At 33.4% G+C, this 18,968-nt stretch overlaps 3 protein-coding genes across 3 annotated transcripts; all 3 read left to right on the top strand.

Annotated features, from left to right (window-relative positions):
• The first annotated feature begins 1,523 nt into the window (after positions 1-1,523).
• On the top strand, positions 1,524-4,257 carry LOC132308077 (ankyrin repeat-containing protein BDA1-like). The gene is made up of 2 exons (XM_059806048.1): positions 1,524-2,346; positions 3,130-4,257. The coding sequence occupies exons 1-2, from the start codon at positions 1,639-1,641 to the stop codon at positions 3,964-3,966; spliced, it is 1,545 nt and encodes a 514-aa protein (XP_059662031.1). The 5' UTR covers positions 1,524-1,638; the 3' UTR covers positions 3,967-4,257.
• Positions 4,258-7,243: 2,986 nt separating this feature from the next.
• On the top strand, positions 7,244-8,050 carry LOC132308076 (17.3 kDa class II heat shock protein-like). Its single transcript, XM_059806047.1, has one exon. The coding sequence runs from the start codon at positions 7,368-7,370 to the stop codon at positions 7,836-7,838; it is 471 nt and encodes a 156-aa protein (XP_059662030.1). The 5' UTR covers positions 7,244-7,367; the 3' UTR covers positions 7,839-8,050.
• Positions 8,051-16,656: 8,606 nt separating this feature from the next.
• On the top strand, positions 16,657-18,886 carry LOC132308075 (probable WRKY transcription factor 50). Its single transcript, XM_059806046.1, has 3 exons — positions 16,657-17,066; positions 17,244-17,382; positions 18,243-18,886. The coding sequence occupies exons 1-3, from the start codon at positions 16,826-16,828 to the stop codon at positions 18,370-18,372; spliced, it is 510 nt and encodes a 169-aa protein (XP_059662029.1). The 5' UTR covers positions 16,657-16,825; the 3' UTR covers positions 18,373-18,886.
• The last annotated feature ends 82 nt before the right edge of the window (positions 18,887-18,968 follow it).

The raw sequence follows: 18,968 nt of genomic DNA, 5'->3' as shown, positions 1-18,968 counted from the left end.
ATGAGGGCTAAAAAAAAAGTCATTTCTACAACTCTATAATTGATAATAATACAAATGTATATTAATGATGGTCAATGGAAATTATTTCTAGAACAACTCTATTATTGATCAATAATACCACATACAGTCAAATGTGGATTAATGGAAGGCCGCTAATTACAATCAACAAATAAATAAAGAACAATGTTTGCTTTAGACTGTATAAGAAAAAACTTTCTTCTTATAATAAGGTGGCCCAATAAACCATCAACACTTGTTTAAGTTATAAAAAGAAAAATATATATATATATAAAAATAAAATAAAATAATGACTTCAGGCGCATCGATGTATATTATTTCTGTCTTTTGAATATAAGATCAAATATTGTTCTGGAGATATATATATTAGATCGGCATCTTTCAGTCATATATGAGAGTTGAGACAAATAATCAATATAAATTCATGAAAAATGATATATATCATGAATTCATTTTCATAATACCAATCGTGAAAGACTGACATTCTATTTATTAGCAACGTATTTGTTTTTCTAGGTTTTTTTGTTGATATAGAAATAAAAATTTTCCTTTTTTTATTTTTTTTTCTTTTACTTATATATAAATTTTAAAACTTTTCATTTTCATCTTCCTTTATTTTTCTTTCCTTTTCTCATCCCAATATTTCCTAAATTTCAAAACAGTCCATATTTATTTTCTTATCTTTTGTATCAATTACAAACTTTTCATTCAAATTTAATTGTTTAAAGATGATTATCACCAAAAGTTATTTAATCTGGTATAATGTATCGTTCATACATTATATATAATATGTAATTCTGTGTTTGAGAGAGACAACATTATCATTCATATCATTCATGATAAAGCCAACGTAGGCTTAGGGTCATTCCCCCACCTGGCCCCACTCCTCATAATATGTGGTGTGTATATATATATGGACCATAATTAGGTCATTACTATATATTTTTTCCAAATAATGTTTGATTTTAGATTCAAAAGATAAAAATAATATATATCACTGCTTGAGAGAAAAAGATAAAAGGGTCTGTTTCTATTCCTTGTAGTTATTATTTTTTTTCTTTTAAAACTTAAATATTTATTGATATTTTATTGGGCCACCTCATAAGTTCCTTCTTATGCAGTTTATGACAAGTTTTTTTTATAAATAAATAGATGAAAAACGAAAATGAAAAGTATCGAGATTTTAAGTGAAAAAAACCCTCAAATTACATCTTATATTTATACAACTATTATTTCCTTAATTTGTTATCCTTCCTGTATCTAATTAACAACAAACTCATCTTGACTAGATTTCTCCTTTCTTTTTTTAAGATAAATTTTTATATGTTCATGGTTAGTTTTCAATTTGATAACTATCTTTAAATCCTTTTTATTTTTTTTTATTTTTTTTTATTACCATATTGGAGGGCTACCTAATGTCTTCGATATTACCAACAAAGAAGAAAATTAGCACAAGTTGCCTAATAGGTCGTCGTATTAGCACCCAGAAAAATGTTTCCCTTGTTTACGTTCACACAATGACTTATCGTATACTCCGTACTCCGTAATTGACAAATATATATATATATATATAATTGCCAAAATCAATTTTTCATTTTATCTGCCATCTGCAACGGATCTATGTCGTCAATCATACAGACAGAACAGAACAAATCTATGGCACAAACAGAGGGAGGAAGAGAGAGAATGAGACATCTAACGAGCCTATTGGATGTTGAGAAGGAAGAAGAGATACAGATAGAGAAAGCTAGAGAGAGAGAGCTTCACCAAGCAGCCATCAACGGTACAGTGACATCTCTCCTAGAGCTTCTTCATGAATACCCTCTCATCCTCGACACAATCACACCACCATCTTCCGATTCCGAGTCCGACTCGGTTTTGCACGTCGCAGCTCTTCTGGGTCACCTCGACTTCGCCAGAGAACTACTGAGTCGGAAGCCCGAGTTAGCCGGCGAATTGAATTCACACGGCTCATCGGCTCTTCACGTGGCATCGGCAAAAGGGTACCCGGAAATAGTGAAAGAATTGGTGTTGGTGGATCCCGATGTGTGTTTTGTATTGGATCATGATGGGATGTCTCCTCTTCATCTAGCTGCAATCAAGGGCCGAGTTGCGGTTTTGACCGAGTTGGTCCGAGTTGGACCGGAGGCGATTCGAGTGTTGACCGGTGGAGGGGACACTTGTTTTCATTTGTGTGTGAAATATAATCGGTTGGAGGCTTTGAAGGTGTTATTGGTTGAATCTGTGAAGAAAGATGAGTTTGTGAATTGGAAGGATCTTGATGGTAACACCATATTGCATATTGCAGTGGCAAGGAAACAACTAGAGGTATGTTTTCTCTTCTTTCTCAACAAAAAACTTTTGTAAGTTACCAATATAAATTTTTGTTATAAATGTCCATTAATCCAAAATCATGCAATCAATCAATTTTTTTTTTTTTTTTTTTTTTCACTAGTCCCCTGAAAATTCATCTTAATTCTGAAAAATTGCGTATGGTAAGATGTGGTCTCCAAATTTTTGGAGTTGTTCTACGCTTGAGGTTAGCTCACAAGGGTTCTAATTTATATTATATTTGACACAAACTCATCAAATTCAATACCCTTTTAACCATTTTGGGTGTCTCATTTTATTCTCTTGTAAAGCCCCAAAATGCACACAACTCGACTCTGTTTCACCTCAATGCTGGTTGGCTAGTTTTGATTCAATGCTGCTCGGCATGAGTGCCGATTATACTGTATGGCTGTGATTGAAAAACACACACAAACACATGTTGCTGTGCGTTTCAATCCCAACCCTTAATTGTTGTACAACACCGATGCTGTACAGCAGAGGATCTTGGTCCGTGCTATTAACTATGCTCGGTCATGGTATGGTAGCACTTTGTTTCACTTTTATAGTACCTCTGTGTATTCCCTACCCATGTGAGCATTGCTCAGGGCTTTGCTTTCACCAAGCGAAGCTTAATTTACAGAAACTCTTCAAAATCTGAATAGATTCGCCCTCTAATTAATTTCTCTTCATTTTTTCAAACATCAACAAGAACAATACATTCTGATTACAAAGTCCAGTTTTATTGCTATGAGATGCTCGTCATTCATTTACACAATGCAGATCATAAAAATTTTGCTCACCAACACCGATATAGAAGTAAACACGCGAAATGGAAATGGTTTCACAGCATTGGATGTCTTGTCAAAAAGCCCTAGAGATTTAAGAGACATGGAAATCAAGGAGTGTCTTCATCTCCACGGAGCAACAAGAATTGATCATACACCGACAACTATTGTCAATATAGCAAAAACCCCTTCAACTACACACCCAGAGGTCCCAGACTCGAACAATAGCATTACGAAAAATCAGCAGCCACAGAAGCAAAAGCATATTGATTGGTTAGGCAGGAAGCGAAGCTCCTTAATGGTGGTGGCTTCGCTTCTTGCCACCGTGGCCTTCCAAACCGGTATGTCACCACCAGGCGGTGTTTGGCAAGACGAGTATACGGTAGACTCCAATGGCAACCCCGTAAAGGATCCACACCACGCGGGTGACTCTGTGATGGCCTCTAACATCCCCACGGGATACGGGCAGTTCATGATCTTCAACACCATTGCTTTCCTAGCATCATTGAGCATAATCTTGCTGCTCATTAGCGGATTGCCCATCAAGCGACGCAGGTGGATGTGGCTTCAAATGGTGACAATGTGGATTGCATTGACGGCACTGGCCTTTACATACTTCATAACATTGATTCACATGACACCAAAACATGTTGAGGGTACTCTCTACCATGTGACTAAGATTTCAATGCTGGGATGGCTGTCCGTGATGGGCATTGTGTTCATTGGCAACGTTGTTAGGATGCTCTTATGGCTGCGCACAAAGTATAGAGACATAAAAGAGAGAGAGCCGCCAAATGAGACACAGGAAAATGAGAATGATGAAAACCTCTGAGAATGAGAATGAATTGCACAAAATTAAATCGAATGAATGTTCTTTGTGGTTTGTTTGTAGAAGAATATGGCTTTTGTTGATAGCTGGGTAAGAAAATTCAAGTTTGTGTACATGATATGTAGTACGCTGTCCTACAATTTGCTTGGTTCTTGGTTCTGTTAGCCATCAAAAATCAATAAAATTGAATTAACTTTGTGCAAGTAAAGTGCAGACAGCCCATTGGAATAGGTGATGTTGAGATCAGAATGGAGCAACCTTCAATTGCATCAAGGCCTCTCTACCTACTGCAAGTATGCAAAAACAATCACAATGGAGCAATAGAAAATGAAAAGATTTGGGTAAATTCAATTCAATTCAATTTGAGTATTTTATATATATATATATATATATATAAATGATTTTACACAAACGGGTGCGTTTAGTAACGTTTTCGTTTTCTGTTATTGCACTCTTAAGAAAACAGAAACATGATTTTGCTTTCTTGAGTGAAAATAGAGAACAGAAATGATATATATTAACACTTGTTGCCACAAATTTGAAAACATAAAACAATAACTGTGTTTAGTAATACAACATATTTGTTACAAAATATACATAATATTTTTTTTTTTTTTTATTTTTTTTTCATTTCTATTTTATTTTTTTCACGGCAAGAATTTTAGGAGTTAGTGATTAGAGGGGAGAGTAGATGACTTAAACACGAACTTTTGGACACAGGGAGAAACCCAACCACTCAGGCACGACACTTGCTTCCATTAATATCAAAAAGCCATAAATCTAGAAAATCTAATTTAAAATTATAAATCTTAAAAATAACCAATACATCATAAGTACAAAATTATATTAGATATACCAAGACAAAAACATTCCCACCAATTATCAATATAAATACATGTATACGCATGATATATATATTTATTATATGATATATAATATATTTAGCCTATGATGATTTATTATGAATAAAAAATATTAAATAATATATCTTATATGTAATAAAATATATATTGCGTTATAATATTGTAAAGTAATTATAATTTAATATTTACATATAATATAATATAGATATGATATATAATAATATAAAATATCTTCTGCTTAATAATTTAATAACATTATATTCTATATCAAAAATTATTTTGTCACAAAAAATAATTTCATTATTATTTAATATATTATATATTAAAATATATTTTTATCAAATAAAAAATAATATACAATATTTAATATATTCTATATTAAAAATATATATATTTTGTTCAACTTAGTATATAACATAAATAATATGAATTTTATTTAAAATGAATAGTGTCTGTGCAATAACATTAGAGAAACGTTTCTGCGTTACAGTGCCGAAAACATAAGAAATATCATTCTTATGCTTCTTCTTTTCTTCACAAAAATTAAAAACATTTTCTGTTATAAAAAAAAATAAAAATATTTTATTGAACGCGATTTTTGTTTTGGTTTTGCCTTTTTAAAAATTTATAACAGAAAACAAAAAACGTTCTTCCTTACCAAACGCAACCGTAATTAGTTATCTTTGATATAGAAATTGACATATTCTATTTGAAAATAGGATAGTATTTGATTGGATATAAGGCCAAAGCAACCTTTTGCGGTCATTTATTTTTTCCAAATCAATCCATCTTAGCCATTTTAATTCTAAATAGGGATTGGAATCTCTTCTGTCCATTATTTTTTTTGTATAATATGTTCTCAGACTAAAATAGTTATCGTCATCATCCTTTGAAATTACCGTTTTGAATCGATTTAAGTGTAGTCAATGCCTATGTTACTTGGTCATTTCAAACTTGATTGATATACTAATTTTTCTTTTTCTTTAACAATTTAAACACACACACACACATTTACTTTAAAGGCTGTTTTAGTTTAGTCAAACTTTTTCGCTTTTCAAAATAGAATTCGTAAGCTAGAGACCTAATAAGTAGTTGTAGTGAGTATTTAGTAGTGAGGACAAACACATTATTTGAGAAAATGAGATTTAAGGAACAAAAAGTTAAAAACCATAAATTGTTTCATCTACTGCCATGTCTATAATGCTGTAATAATATTTTTATATTATGGCAAAGAGTATCTTTTTAAGTTACAAAAAATACATATTGTTACTACAAGTCTGCGTGTTCTTAAATAAAAAGGAGAGAGAGAGAGAATTGCCCAAATCATTCCTTGGTTTGATTGTCTTTACCCTACAAGTCAAAAGTCACTTTAGCTTTGCGTGTTCTTAGATAAAATGGAGAGAAAAAAAATTTGCCCAAACCATTCCTTGGTTTGATTATCTTTGCCCTACAAGTCAAAAGTCAGTTCAGGTTTGCGTGTTCTTACATAAAAACGAGAGAAAGAGAAAAAAAAAAATCACTTTCAGTTTTGATTATCTTTGCCTTGCAAGTCAAAAGTCAGTTAATTTGAAAAAACAAAATGTCAAAACTACCCTGGTTTGCAGTACATTATTATCCTTAATTGGTTGGACCTTTGTATATCCTTCTTCTTCTTTCTTTCTTTCTTTCTTCTTTTGTCTTTATATCTTGATAAAACTACACTATCAGGTAAATTGACAATTTCTCTATGCCAATAACTCATGAAAAACTACACTGTTAAAGAAACATTTAACAACTTGTAAAAACGTAAATAAATTATGATATAAAAAAATACATAAATGAGAATCCGCAAAACCATATGCGGTTCATCATAAATTATGTTAACATATGCCCAAATTGGTTACTATATTTTTTAGAAAATATAGATAAAATATTAATGTACAAATAAGAATTTGAAAACCAATATGCCTTGATTTTACTGAGATTGTGTATCATTTAATCAAATCAAGAATAAAAATGATATTTCATATTATAGAGCATAATAGAAAATTTGCTTTTTTATGTCAAAAAAATTAAAAATAAAGAAATAGTTGTTAATTCAGATAGGAGGTATGAGAGTAATTTTTTATCAAATTTAATCTGAGAGTAATAAACACAAATTTGAGGGTGTCTAACATTTAACCCTATAAAAAATAGAGCAACATTAAAATAGTTTTTATGCTAAAGATAATATATATATATGATAATAATTAACAGGAAAAAAAAAAAAAAAAAAAATCCACATATTAACAGCTATGGACTTGGTTTGCATGAGATGACATGTATGATATGGCCCCCACCCCTCAAATTCTAGACGTCTGTAGAACAATCCAACAGAACCTCCTAGAAATGCCCCACGTATTCCCATACCTCTCCAGAAACTTCACACCCCCCCCCCCCCCCCCCCCCCCTCAAAATACCCACAAAATCCCCATCATCTTCCTCGAGTAATTTCATCAAGCACAAGCAAACAATTACAATCTCTCACAAGTTTCCAAATCCAAGCCCATTTCTCTCAGAAAAATGGATTTCAGGCTAATGGGTTTCGATGCCCCAGTCATCCACGCCCTCCAGCACGGGCTCGACGCCGTGGACGACGGAGACAAGTCCTCCAATGCGCCTACACGCACCTACGTGCTCGACGCGAAGGCGATGGCGGCGACCCCTGCGGACGTGAAGGAGTACCCGAATTCGTATGTTTTTGTGGTGGACATGCCTGGGCTGAAGTCCGGCGACATCAAGGTTCAGGTGGAGGAAGACAATGTGCTGTTGATCAGCGGGGAGAGAAAGAGGGAGGAAGAGAAAGAAGGGGTGAAGTATGTGAGAATGGAGAGGAGGGTTGGGAAATTCATGAGGAAGTTCAGGTTGCCTGAGAATGCCAATGTCGATGCGATCTCTGCGGTTTGTCAGGACGGCGTGCTTACTGTTAGTGTTCAGAAGTTGCCTCCGCCGGAGCCCAAAAAGCCCAAGACCATTGATGTCAAGGTTGCTTGACATTAGAACCCATCAAATTATCTATTCCATGCTATGATCTGTTTTGTGGTGGTTTAATGGAAATTATGCAGATGTGTGTGGGTGTTTTTTCTATTTTTTTTTTTTTTTTTTTTTAATTTGTGTTTTGGGATCATTGACTTTATGAAAGTCGATGGAGTTGGGGAAATGTTATAATCTGACTAATGCCAGTATTAAGAAGACTTTTATGTCAATTGAATGTTAGAATTGCTTAATCTCGTTGTTTGTTTGGTTGGTAGTGGATGAAGTTTTGAACCATTTTTTCATTTATTGAAAATTTTGGTTGGACTCTTGAGGAACAAACTGGCCAGTATCAAAAAATAGAAAAAAAAAAAAAAAAAAAAAAAAAAAAAAAAAAAAATCACTAAGAGAATCTTAAGGGGAAGAAAGAAAGGTTGGGTAAAGGGATTGGATTTATGTAGATTTTTCTATTCGAACATATGACCCCACTAATGCCAACAAAAATGGATGTTTATTAGTCTTTGTTAGACGAACCCAAATACTCATCTCAGTAGTTAGACCCCCAACTAAATAAAGCCGTTTGTTTTAACTAAATGAAACCTATTTTATCCCTTAATTCTTTGTAAAGTAAATGGGCTACATCAGTACTACTGAATTGTGCCAACAAAAGTGAATGAAAGGCAGCAGCAGCATGGTTCTTCTAGGAAGAGGTTAAGCTTGGGATGAAATAGAATGGGAGTGGAATGAAGTTGGGAATGACAATAGGAACGGAATGGTCAATGAAGTGGGGGAATGAGATTAATGAAGTTGGGAAATGGAATGGTCATTCGTAAATATAGAGGCGGTGGTAGTGGAGGAACGTAACAATTTTTAAAAAAGTTTTAGAGGCGTGGCAGTGGAGGAACGTAATGATTTTTAAAAATTTTATTTTTTAAAAAAGTTTTATTTGGAGAGGAACGTAATGATTTTTAAAAATTTAGTTTTTAAAAAAAAATTATTTGGAGATGAAATGACCATAGGCATAGATATAGAATGGTTTTTAAATTTTTTTTTCAAGGCTTCACTATTCTCACTTGGAGATGGAATGATCATTTTGTAGGCATAGATGTAGAATGGATTTTAAATTTTTATTTCAAAGCTTTACTATTCTCCCTTTAAATTTTATACCAAATAAAGAAATAATTAAAATGGACATATACATGTTCATTCTATTTATGCATACCAAGTTAGAACTAAAAGAATTGAGAGAATATATTAAAAGAGGCTAATATTGAAAGAAATTTAAGTTGAAAGTCTTAATTAAATTTCTGGAAATAGATTCGAGTATGAGAAGAAGTTACTATTGTATACAAAGATTTGTCATTGATCATCCCCTCCTAACAAAATGCGATGGTGGGGACATATGCAATTGACCCATTATTGAAATATTAGTCATTTTTCTAATAATCATATGATTTAAATAATTACTGTAAATCAATTTGTATAATCCAACTAAAATGTGACCATAAAATATGTTTTAACTGAACATTTGGAATGTGTTGTCTAATTGAAGTAGTGATCTTTTAGTCTTTCTTTCCCTATCTCTCTCTACCAAACAAACAAAGGAAACATCCTTCCATTTTCTCCTTAAAACTTTTCCCTCCTCCCTTCTTTCTTACTAAACATTGACCCACAAGAATTGACTCCATTTCAAAGTGTCCCCTCAATTGAAGGAATGAAAGACAAAAAAAAAATAAACTAATCATACCATGGAATCAGATTAGGAGAACAGAGGTAACCAATGGGATCCACATAGAGGCAAGCGGAAAGTGGAAACTTTTTCCATTATTATATTATATTTGAATGCATTAGTTTATAATTGTGAACTTGCCCCCCTTCCCAAATTGTCAAAAAGAGATTTTCTAACCTTCAGAGTTTCTAATCATTTCCTTCAAAAACAGGAAAATTCATGGAAAACAATTATAAATGTATATTATAAGTTCTATTATTTGTTTCTCTGGTTCAAAAATCAAAAACAAAAAAAATCTTATCATTGTTAAAATTCGCGCTATTTAAATGAATGCAAAAATATTTAATACCCTTGGCCAATACGAATATCATGTTTTCCTAGATTATAAGAAACATTAAGTTGACCTTGGGTTCACCTCAAACATAGACCTGTGGAAGGAGAAGGTATTGGATTCAGACACCATACTGTGCACCGAAGCCGTATATGTGATGCCGGTGCTTTTTCCCGTTAGTCCATAAGGATCGGATACCCATATTCCAGAACCGTACAAGCCTGTCACATGAAATGCACCAAAACCAAAGCAAGCCACCCCTAAAAAAAATAAATGAATTCCAAAGATCTTGGGCAAATCCAAAGAAGGTTTTCCTGTACGCTCATCGCAAAATATTTCTAGATCCCAATACACCCAATGCCAAATAGCTGCCACGAAGCACAAACTAGAAAACACAATATGTGCCCCGGCCACATTCCAAATACTCGGATTGGTTATGCATATACGATTAAAATGAACTAACATCATACACTTGTACACCTAACGCACCCAATATTTATTTTCTCAAAGGTTGTCAACCAAAAAAACATCTATACATAACCACACACTTTTCACAAGTTTTACTTAATCTTTGGAATATATATTGTTGAAAACAGGGTACTGCACTAAAGATTATTGAGTGACCTTACCGACCAATAGATAAAAGAAAACCACTTGAGCCAACTTTATCCCTCGTGATAAACGAAAAGAAGATTGTTGAAAACAGGGGCACCATTAGATGGTCGTCTAAGAACATTGATGATAGTAAAAAAAGATAAATTCCATTGCATTTTGGAGCTCGAAAACATTTCCAATAGACCCTGAATTCAATTCTGTAACCTAATTACCCTAACAAATTGCAATATTAGGCAAGGTACTCGAGGCCAAATCTAAATTGATTTGATTTTTAACACGCTAAAATCATGAAACTTTGCTATTTTTTTTAAGACGGAATAGCTCACCCCCTCCACTATAGATGGTCTAACTAACAGAGTTATTCCTGTAATTTTAAAAATAAGAGTTAATTGCACTGACATCCCTTGAAGTTTCGATCAATTCTACTCAATTGTTGGTCAACGCAATTTTGGATAATGACACCCCTGAGATTTCAAATGACAAATTTGCCCCTTAATATTTTATTCCATTAATTCAAAAAATATCAAGCATGTTAAATGGTTAAACTACCACCCATCAATTTCCTCTCTCTATGTGTCTCCCGTCGGTAATCCCTCTCTCTTTGTCACCCCAGATACCACCATAACCACTACCACATCCATACACCTCGACAACGATCGCCACTGCCACCACCACCACAATAAAAAGAAAAAATAATAAATAAAAACAGCCACAAACACCATCACAACCCCTACCACCACCACAATAGAAGAAAAAAAAAATCCAAACACCACCACCTCTATAAATAAATAAATATATATATATATAGAAATAACCCCAAACACCATCACTACGACCACCGAAAAAAAATATATAGAAATAGGCATGGCCAACCCAACACCACCACGGCCTCTCGCCCAAAGCGTGAGAAGAATATAAAGAAGCATGTGGTCTTCACAGATGGGCTCGTCTTCGTCTTCAACAGCAAGGTCGACGTCGATGCCTATTACAACAAGCTCCTCTTCAACGAGAATGGTATCACACCCATCTACCTATTCAATGCGTCCAAATTCCCCACCCGATTTGATGCGTCCAATTGAACCATTATGGGTTTAGACCAACAATTGAGAACCGAAAAGCCCTAGCAATTGAGAACCAGAAATAGACTGCAGTGGCACCACCACCCAGGGGCGGCTCGATGTAACTCGGGGCCTTAGGCAAAAAATAAAAAGTAGCTTTTTCATATCATAATATGCAATATATTAATTATTAAATAATAATTAATTAAAAATCATCCTTCTTGATTTTTGAGATGCAAACTTACTAATTAAATTCTTATATTCAAGTGTGGTTGAAATATCTTTTCCAATAAACAATGTAGCCAATCCATTTAATCTTTCTTGTGACATAGTTGATCGTAGATATGATTTTTTCAACTTTAATGTCGAAAAACTTATTTCTGCTACCGCAACAGTTACAGTAAGCAATGCATGCATTTGGAAAAGAATCTAATCTTTTAATATAATTTAATATTTCATTTGAAGTGTTTGTTTCTATGTGTAAAATTTATTTTAAAACTTTTAATTCTAAAAATAAATCTAAACCATCAATATCAAAAGACGCATCATGTTTTAAAAATAGTTCTAAATTAAAACAATATTTTTTTCAAACTATCATCATCTAATGATTTTAGCTTTTTGAAATTAAACAAAAAAACCAAAAATATCTTCATATATTTTAAATTGTTCAAACCTACTATTAAAGAAATAGCTTGATCAACTATATATAAAAAATAATCAATCTTAAAAGATTCTTCAGCTAATTGAGTTGAGTTATTATCTACATTCTCATCAAATTGTTTTTTCCTACAAATTATACGTTTCTCATGAAAAACAGGTTCTATTGCCATTTCATTAGCAATTTCTTTAACTGAAATGATAACAGATGTAAATTCATTTTCTCAATATTTTGTGAAAAAAGAAATAAGACCTTTTAATTGATCTATTGCAATATCAATATGCATATCTTGAGATTGTAAATTTTTACTAACTGAATTAACTGCAAATAATATGTCATATCCTTCTCTTTTTTAAAAAAAATTTCAAATCGGAATTCATACTTTCTAGCAGACATATTAAAAAATATGGGTAAAAATAATCACAAGACTCACAACTCATAACTCACAAACAAATATAAAATATAGATATATATACAAATTTATAATAACAAAAATTAGTAAAACTAAAAAAATAATTAAAGAAAAAAGAATAATATAACCTGATTTAGAAAGCCCCAATTCAATGTTGTTGCAAATTCTTCAATAAAGAAAAGTGCGTTCAAATTGAGATTTGAGACTAATGAATATTGAGTCGAGAAGAAATAAAATCGTAAAGTTGTAATGAGCGAGGAATGAGAAGGGAGATGACTTGTTGAGTTTGCTAAGAGAGGGGAGAAATCAGAATTCTGAACGTAAGGATTGGGAATAAGAAAAAATAAATAAATAAAATAAAAATCTAGAAAAATATAATATGGAAAGTTTCTTTACTTTCCCATACAACGGCTAAACATTTATTGTAGTGCAACTTACCGAACAAAATATTAAATATATATAGTGCTGGTGTTATAAAAAATAAAAATAAAATAAAAAAACGTGTATAAGATAGACAAAGAAAAAAAATATTAATGAGATATTTTAGGAGATAAATAAATAAATAAAAATGAGATATTTTAATAGGTAAATAATTTCTCTTTTGGTTAAAATTTAATGAAAAGGCGTGAATGATGACGAAGAGAGAGTAAACAAAAAAAGAAGAGTCATTTTAGGAGATAAATTTTTTAGAAGGGAAAATTACATATAAATGGAGTCAAAGTTCCATATTTACTTAGAGACGGAGTCAAAGTTCCATATTTTTCTAAAATGGATTGCTGAGGTGGCACATGGTTTTTTATTGTTTAGAAAATTATGGTGCCTAAAATGCCCTTCCCTAACAAAAAAGTAGTACCTTCAGTTCAAAAAAGTAGTACCTTCAATTCAAAAAAGTAGTACCTTCGGAGAAAAAGTAGTACATTCGCGGGTGTTTAAAAAATATGGTACCTGAACGCCAAAAAGTAGTACCTTCAGTTCAAAAAAGTAGTACCTTCGAAGAAAAAGTAGTACCTTCACGGAAGGGTATTTTAGGCACCACAATTTTTAAACAGTAAAAAATCATGTGCCACCTCAGCAATCCATTTTAGAGATATATGGAACTTTAACTCAGCCTCTAAGTAAATATGGAACTTTGACTCCATTTATATGTAATTTTCCCTTTTTAGAATTGGTGATCAATAAGGAAACAATTATAATATATCATATACTATACAACTATAATATTTTAAGGCCTTCTATTAGCTACGCCTGAACTCGCCTAAGGCTCGAGCCGCCCCTGCCACCACCAGCATCACCGTTAAGCATTTACTGCTCCGCCACAGCAGAGGCCAAGATCCGAGTCTGCTGCCACCCCACCACGAGGAACCCCAAATCGAACCCAATTCCTATACATATAAATATATATGCATTACCTTTCAACCAATCTGAAACCCTATATATATATATATATATATATATCACTACCTCCCTCATCATTTTTACCACCACCATCTCCACCCATGACGATCTCAATCGAACCCAAATCACACACACACACACATAAAATTCCACTCTCTCAATCCCCTAATTCATATATATATATAGTTCCTATCAAGCCCCCAATCCGAAATCCCATATATATATATATATATATATATATATATATATAGACACACGCACGCACAACCTTTGCTCTTTGTATTATCTTCCGTGGCGAAGGATTCGAAGGCGAATAGGAGACGTCCAATGCAGCGACATTAATCACCGACAAAGCAATTACTAGCTTTCAACATTCGGGCTCCACGAGGGAGCAGAAGGAAGCACGCCCAGTGGGACTTGAAGTTGAGACTTCATGCCGGTGGGAAGGGAAGGAAAGGCCAAGCCAAGCTTGATACTGATTATGGATGATGGCATGAAATGGTAAATAATGGGTCAATTTGGCCCATTAAAATTAGTTAGAAAAGGGAAATTCAGGTCATTTTATGATCAAAAGTAATTGTTGACCAATTAAAGGGTATTTAAGTCTTTTTATAGGTCGAGAGGTCCTGTTGATGTAAGATTTTAAAACCCTAAGGGTGTCACTATAAATAAAATAAAAAATAAAAAAAAAAAGGGTTGACTTGCATATAAGTGACATTTACCAAAATCTCAAAGGCGTCAGTGCAATTAACTCCAAAAATAGCATTGATTTTTCGTGTCAGTGTTGATTTTGATCCAAATATATTAAATGACTATTATACTTATTATACTTTTATTAGTTCAATATATGGACAAAAATAATATTTTCAAATTTCTTAAGGGCATTTTTGAGTTTAAAGGAACTTTTTAGTATGATGACATGGAGTATACGATTTTATAACAGGGGTCAGTGTTATTTAGAGCTAAACCAGAGGAAAGGTCAATGTATTTAAAACTGGACGAGAAGTTCGTATTCTCTAGGCAATGAAGATGTAAGTGTAATTATCATTTTTTAAAAATAAAAAAATAATAAGCTTGAGCAACAGTGTTCCGCAATCAACTACAAAAAAAAGGTAACACCATGGGAATCTGTAACTTAGGAAAAGAAAATATAAAGTTGTTTATATATTTATTTTGACAGTTTTTTATTGGATCGGCTCTCTTTGGTGGTCATGCACCAAACTATACGGAAAAAGCCTCACAAGGGTAGAAGTCGTGCCAAAGTCTTTAGCTTAGTTGATAGGTCTATTTTTGAGGTGGGTCAAAGGGTGAATTGGGTATTTGCAATTGGAAACTTCCTGTCAATTAAGAAAGCATATTTCAGATTGACTGGTGAATTGACTTATTGACTGACTCCACTCTTCGTCATCCATGGTGGTGAATGAATCATTACATGAGACTCAAGTCATTCCTTAGAAGTTAAGAGTTAGGGGCTTTCCATTTTAACTCAGACCGTTGTTCAAACTTACAGATCAGTGACCACGTGAGCTCAAAGGTCAACTGCATGTGCTTCCATGCCTGACCAACACTTGATCGAAAAATCAACATTTTATATTTCTTGGTACATTGTTTTACAAGATTTAATAACATAACTTAATTGTATTTATTTTGTTTTTATCCTTCCAAAATGAAAGCACCATTTTGTAGAAAGGAACAAGATTTTGAATTAGATTTCTTTTGTGTTGGCTTAGGGTCAGAAAAAGAGAAGTTGAATGAGGAGTTGCCAGAGAGAAAAAATTTGAAGAAAAAAAGAACTAAATACGATAAAGAATAGAGGATTCAAGTCTTACATTGAACAAAGTAAGGACGAGTATATTCTCATCTAAATAATAATAATAAATAAATAAATGTTAAAAAATTGTGTATGCAAAATATATATATATATATATATACATATATTTATTTATTTATTTATTTAAAGAAACTTGAATGAGGCACCTACCCTCATAAGCTCCAAGTAGCTCCATCCTTGCTTAAAACAAAATCTAACGAGACAGTCTTCATTAAATTCTATCAAAGGAAAGAAAAGATATAGTTTGGGTGAGTCTATTACCTATTAGAAAATAATTTTGATATGAAATATGTACTAAAATATATTTATGTTGTTGGGGTTCAAGTTTTGTTGAAACAAAGTGGGTGTGTGGTTTCAACTGTAATATAATATTTGTGTATACTCATGTCCAAAAATAATGAAATCAACTTCATTCCAAATTCTCTTCTAAAAATTGAATTTGAATTAAAAGCGTGACATGTAGGAATTTGACAGGAATGTCCTATTTTTCATATAAACAAATGAACTTCGGTTAACTTCGGACGCACATAAGCTGACTTGGCTTTAGACCATTGGAGGTTTTTATGAAACAGCACCAATTAAATGGATCAGATGATCTTATAATGTGTACCAAAAATGATGCTATGAGTATGATGTTGAAAAAGGAAGAGATCATACCACAAATCATTATCACACAAGACTTGTATTCCTCTCGGTTGTGCAAGGGTTTGTCTAGCACGAGACATGAGCACAGTTCACACGATCAAAGCACAAAGTCTACGCCCAAGTCCTCCTATACATGTCCCACTCACTCGTCCTTTCTTCTTACCAGCATAATCTCATTGTTTGGGCCCAAAGTATCAAACTCCTTAGCCACCTCTGCCAATTAAGCCTTAGCTATGAAGCTTCTCTGAACATCGCGGGAAGGTGGCTACGAAACAACCAGCTGACCGAGCTATGGAGTTGATATATTTATACCGTACCCATTCGGTTGAGTGACATGGCTGGGAATTATCCCAATACAAACATGTCTGATTCCACTTTCGGATCACTAAACTCACCAGAGAGTAATAATGCCAACCAGTCAAACTTCGAGTTTTCCGATTTCTTTGAGCTCAATGAGTGGGTAGAGGAAGATCCGGCATTCCTGATTTATGGGTATCCCCAGACTCCGATTCGTGCAGCAACCGAAGTCAATGATGCCGGTGGAAGTAGCAGCCACCATGAAGGACCTGGCAATGGTAAGCAATATGACTTGTATTAATGATAGGGTGTTGAGTTATATGGGATAATCATATCTCATCATCCTACAAATATATATATGTAGCCCATGAAAATATATGTAATATGTACATATCTCACTCACAAAGACATACATACTCATTCTTGTTGCCAAATGTGTTGCTTTGTGTCAATAGGAGACAGTGGGAATGACCGGGAGAGGGAAGTCAGAGAGAAGGTTGCTTTTAAAACAAAATCCGATGTTGAAATACTGGAGGATGGGTACAAGTGGAGGAAGTACGGAAAGAAGATGGTGAAGAATAGCCCAAATCCAAGGTACAATAATAACAATTACATCAGAACATCAAGGGTAGTGGTATTCTATTATCTCCTCCCCCGGCCATATAACTTTATTTTGGCCAATAGCCAAAATCCAAGGTATATAGCAACAATTACATCATAGCATCAGAGGTATTCTATAGATACCATTCATCTGATCCCCGTGTAAATAGATTCTCTTGGCCACAGTTTCGAAAAGAACACCCATCCTATCTTGTAGCACCTTTAATAAGGTAATTTTTTCAATATAATTCACCAGTAAGCTAAGCATTTCCTAACGAGGATCACAATATATCAGACAACTAAAAAATATAATTCATTTTAAGATGTCATTTTGCCCATAGTGACAATTAGCATATGTTAGTTGTATCACAAACCTTTGTGAAGCCATAAAAACCTGAGTTTGAGCACTTTGTTCATTGTTTTTCCTATTAAATCAACAAAAATGAAAAAAATAAATAAATAACACTTGTAATGAGATGAAGCATTCAAGTGGAAGGACCCTCACTTGAATTACAGACTCCAATTGAAAGCAAATTCTATATACAAGTAAGATGAGACACAAAGTCAAAGTCTAAATGTATAAATGGGCTTTCATGTATGGCCTTTAGTAGCTCTATGTGTGCTTTGAAAAGTCACGTTTTCTAGTTTCAAATTTTGCAATTTCCAGAATCGTTGTTCAGTTATCCAGGAGACAACTATGATGTTTTAACATATGGTATTTCCTCCACGGTTTGATGATAAATAGAGCAAACTTTTACCATTACAATATCTACCATATTGTAAAGACGGAATTTGCCTAAACATAAACAGCATGAAACACACCTCTCATGGTGACCGCATTATGTGTTCTGCAGGAATTATTACAGGTGCTCAGCTGAAGGATGCCCTGTGAAAAAGAGAATCGAGCGAGATAGGGAGGATCCAAAGTACGTGATAACAACCTACGAGGGTATCCACAACCACCAAGGTCCTTCTCAGTTATGATTTTCTTTAAGAAATGTGAGTTCTAGGTTACATTTATGTAGCTAGAATTGTACAAGAAGTACTACTGTTAGTAGTTAGTTACCTACCATCATCATGTTTATGTGCTATAAAGGATTGTGAGGTAGTGAGATCAGAATAGGCGCCACAGCCATAACATGATGATGCTCTTATCATGTATGATTAAATCAATACCTCCATCTTGTCTACACTCGTCATTCCAAAAGCAGAGTAGCCATATAACAGATGCCCTGGCATACAAATTAAAAAATGTAGTCACATTATAATTTTCCGTCTCAATTGAGCTTAACCTGTACATGATAGGTTAGATTCAGGGTCGTCATTATAACAAAAACCAAGCATTATTCACACGTATGCGCACAAAGATGAGTAAAAACATTGGTCCTCAATGAATGAAATTTCTTTAGCTACAGAAGAACTATGAAGATTTTAGAGAAAGTGGTACATAAGATGTTCTCAATAAGATGATGTACTAATCTTCCCAACAATGAAAATTTATGCCAGCATCAGTCAAATTAACAGTACCTGCTCTAAGGAATTTGAAGTGATAACAAACAACATGAAACATGTTCTACTAT

Source organism: Cornus florida, unplaced genomic scaffold, assembly GCF_030987335.1.
Source record: "Cornus florida cultivar Cherokee Brave unplaced genomic scaffold, ASM3098733v1 CherokeeBrave_3.0.0_Hap2_Chr05, whole genome shotgun sequence".
NCBI lineage: Eukaryota > Viridiplantae > Streptophyta > Magnoliopsida > Cornales > Cornaceae > Cornus > Cornus florida.
This window is presented reverse-complemented; position numbering and strand designations above follow the sequence as displayed.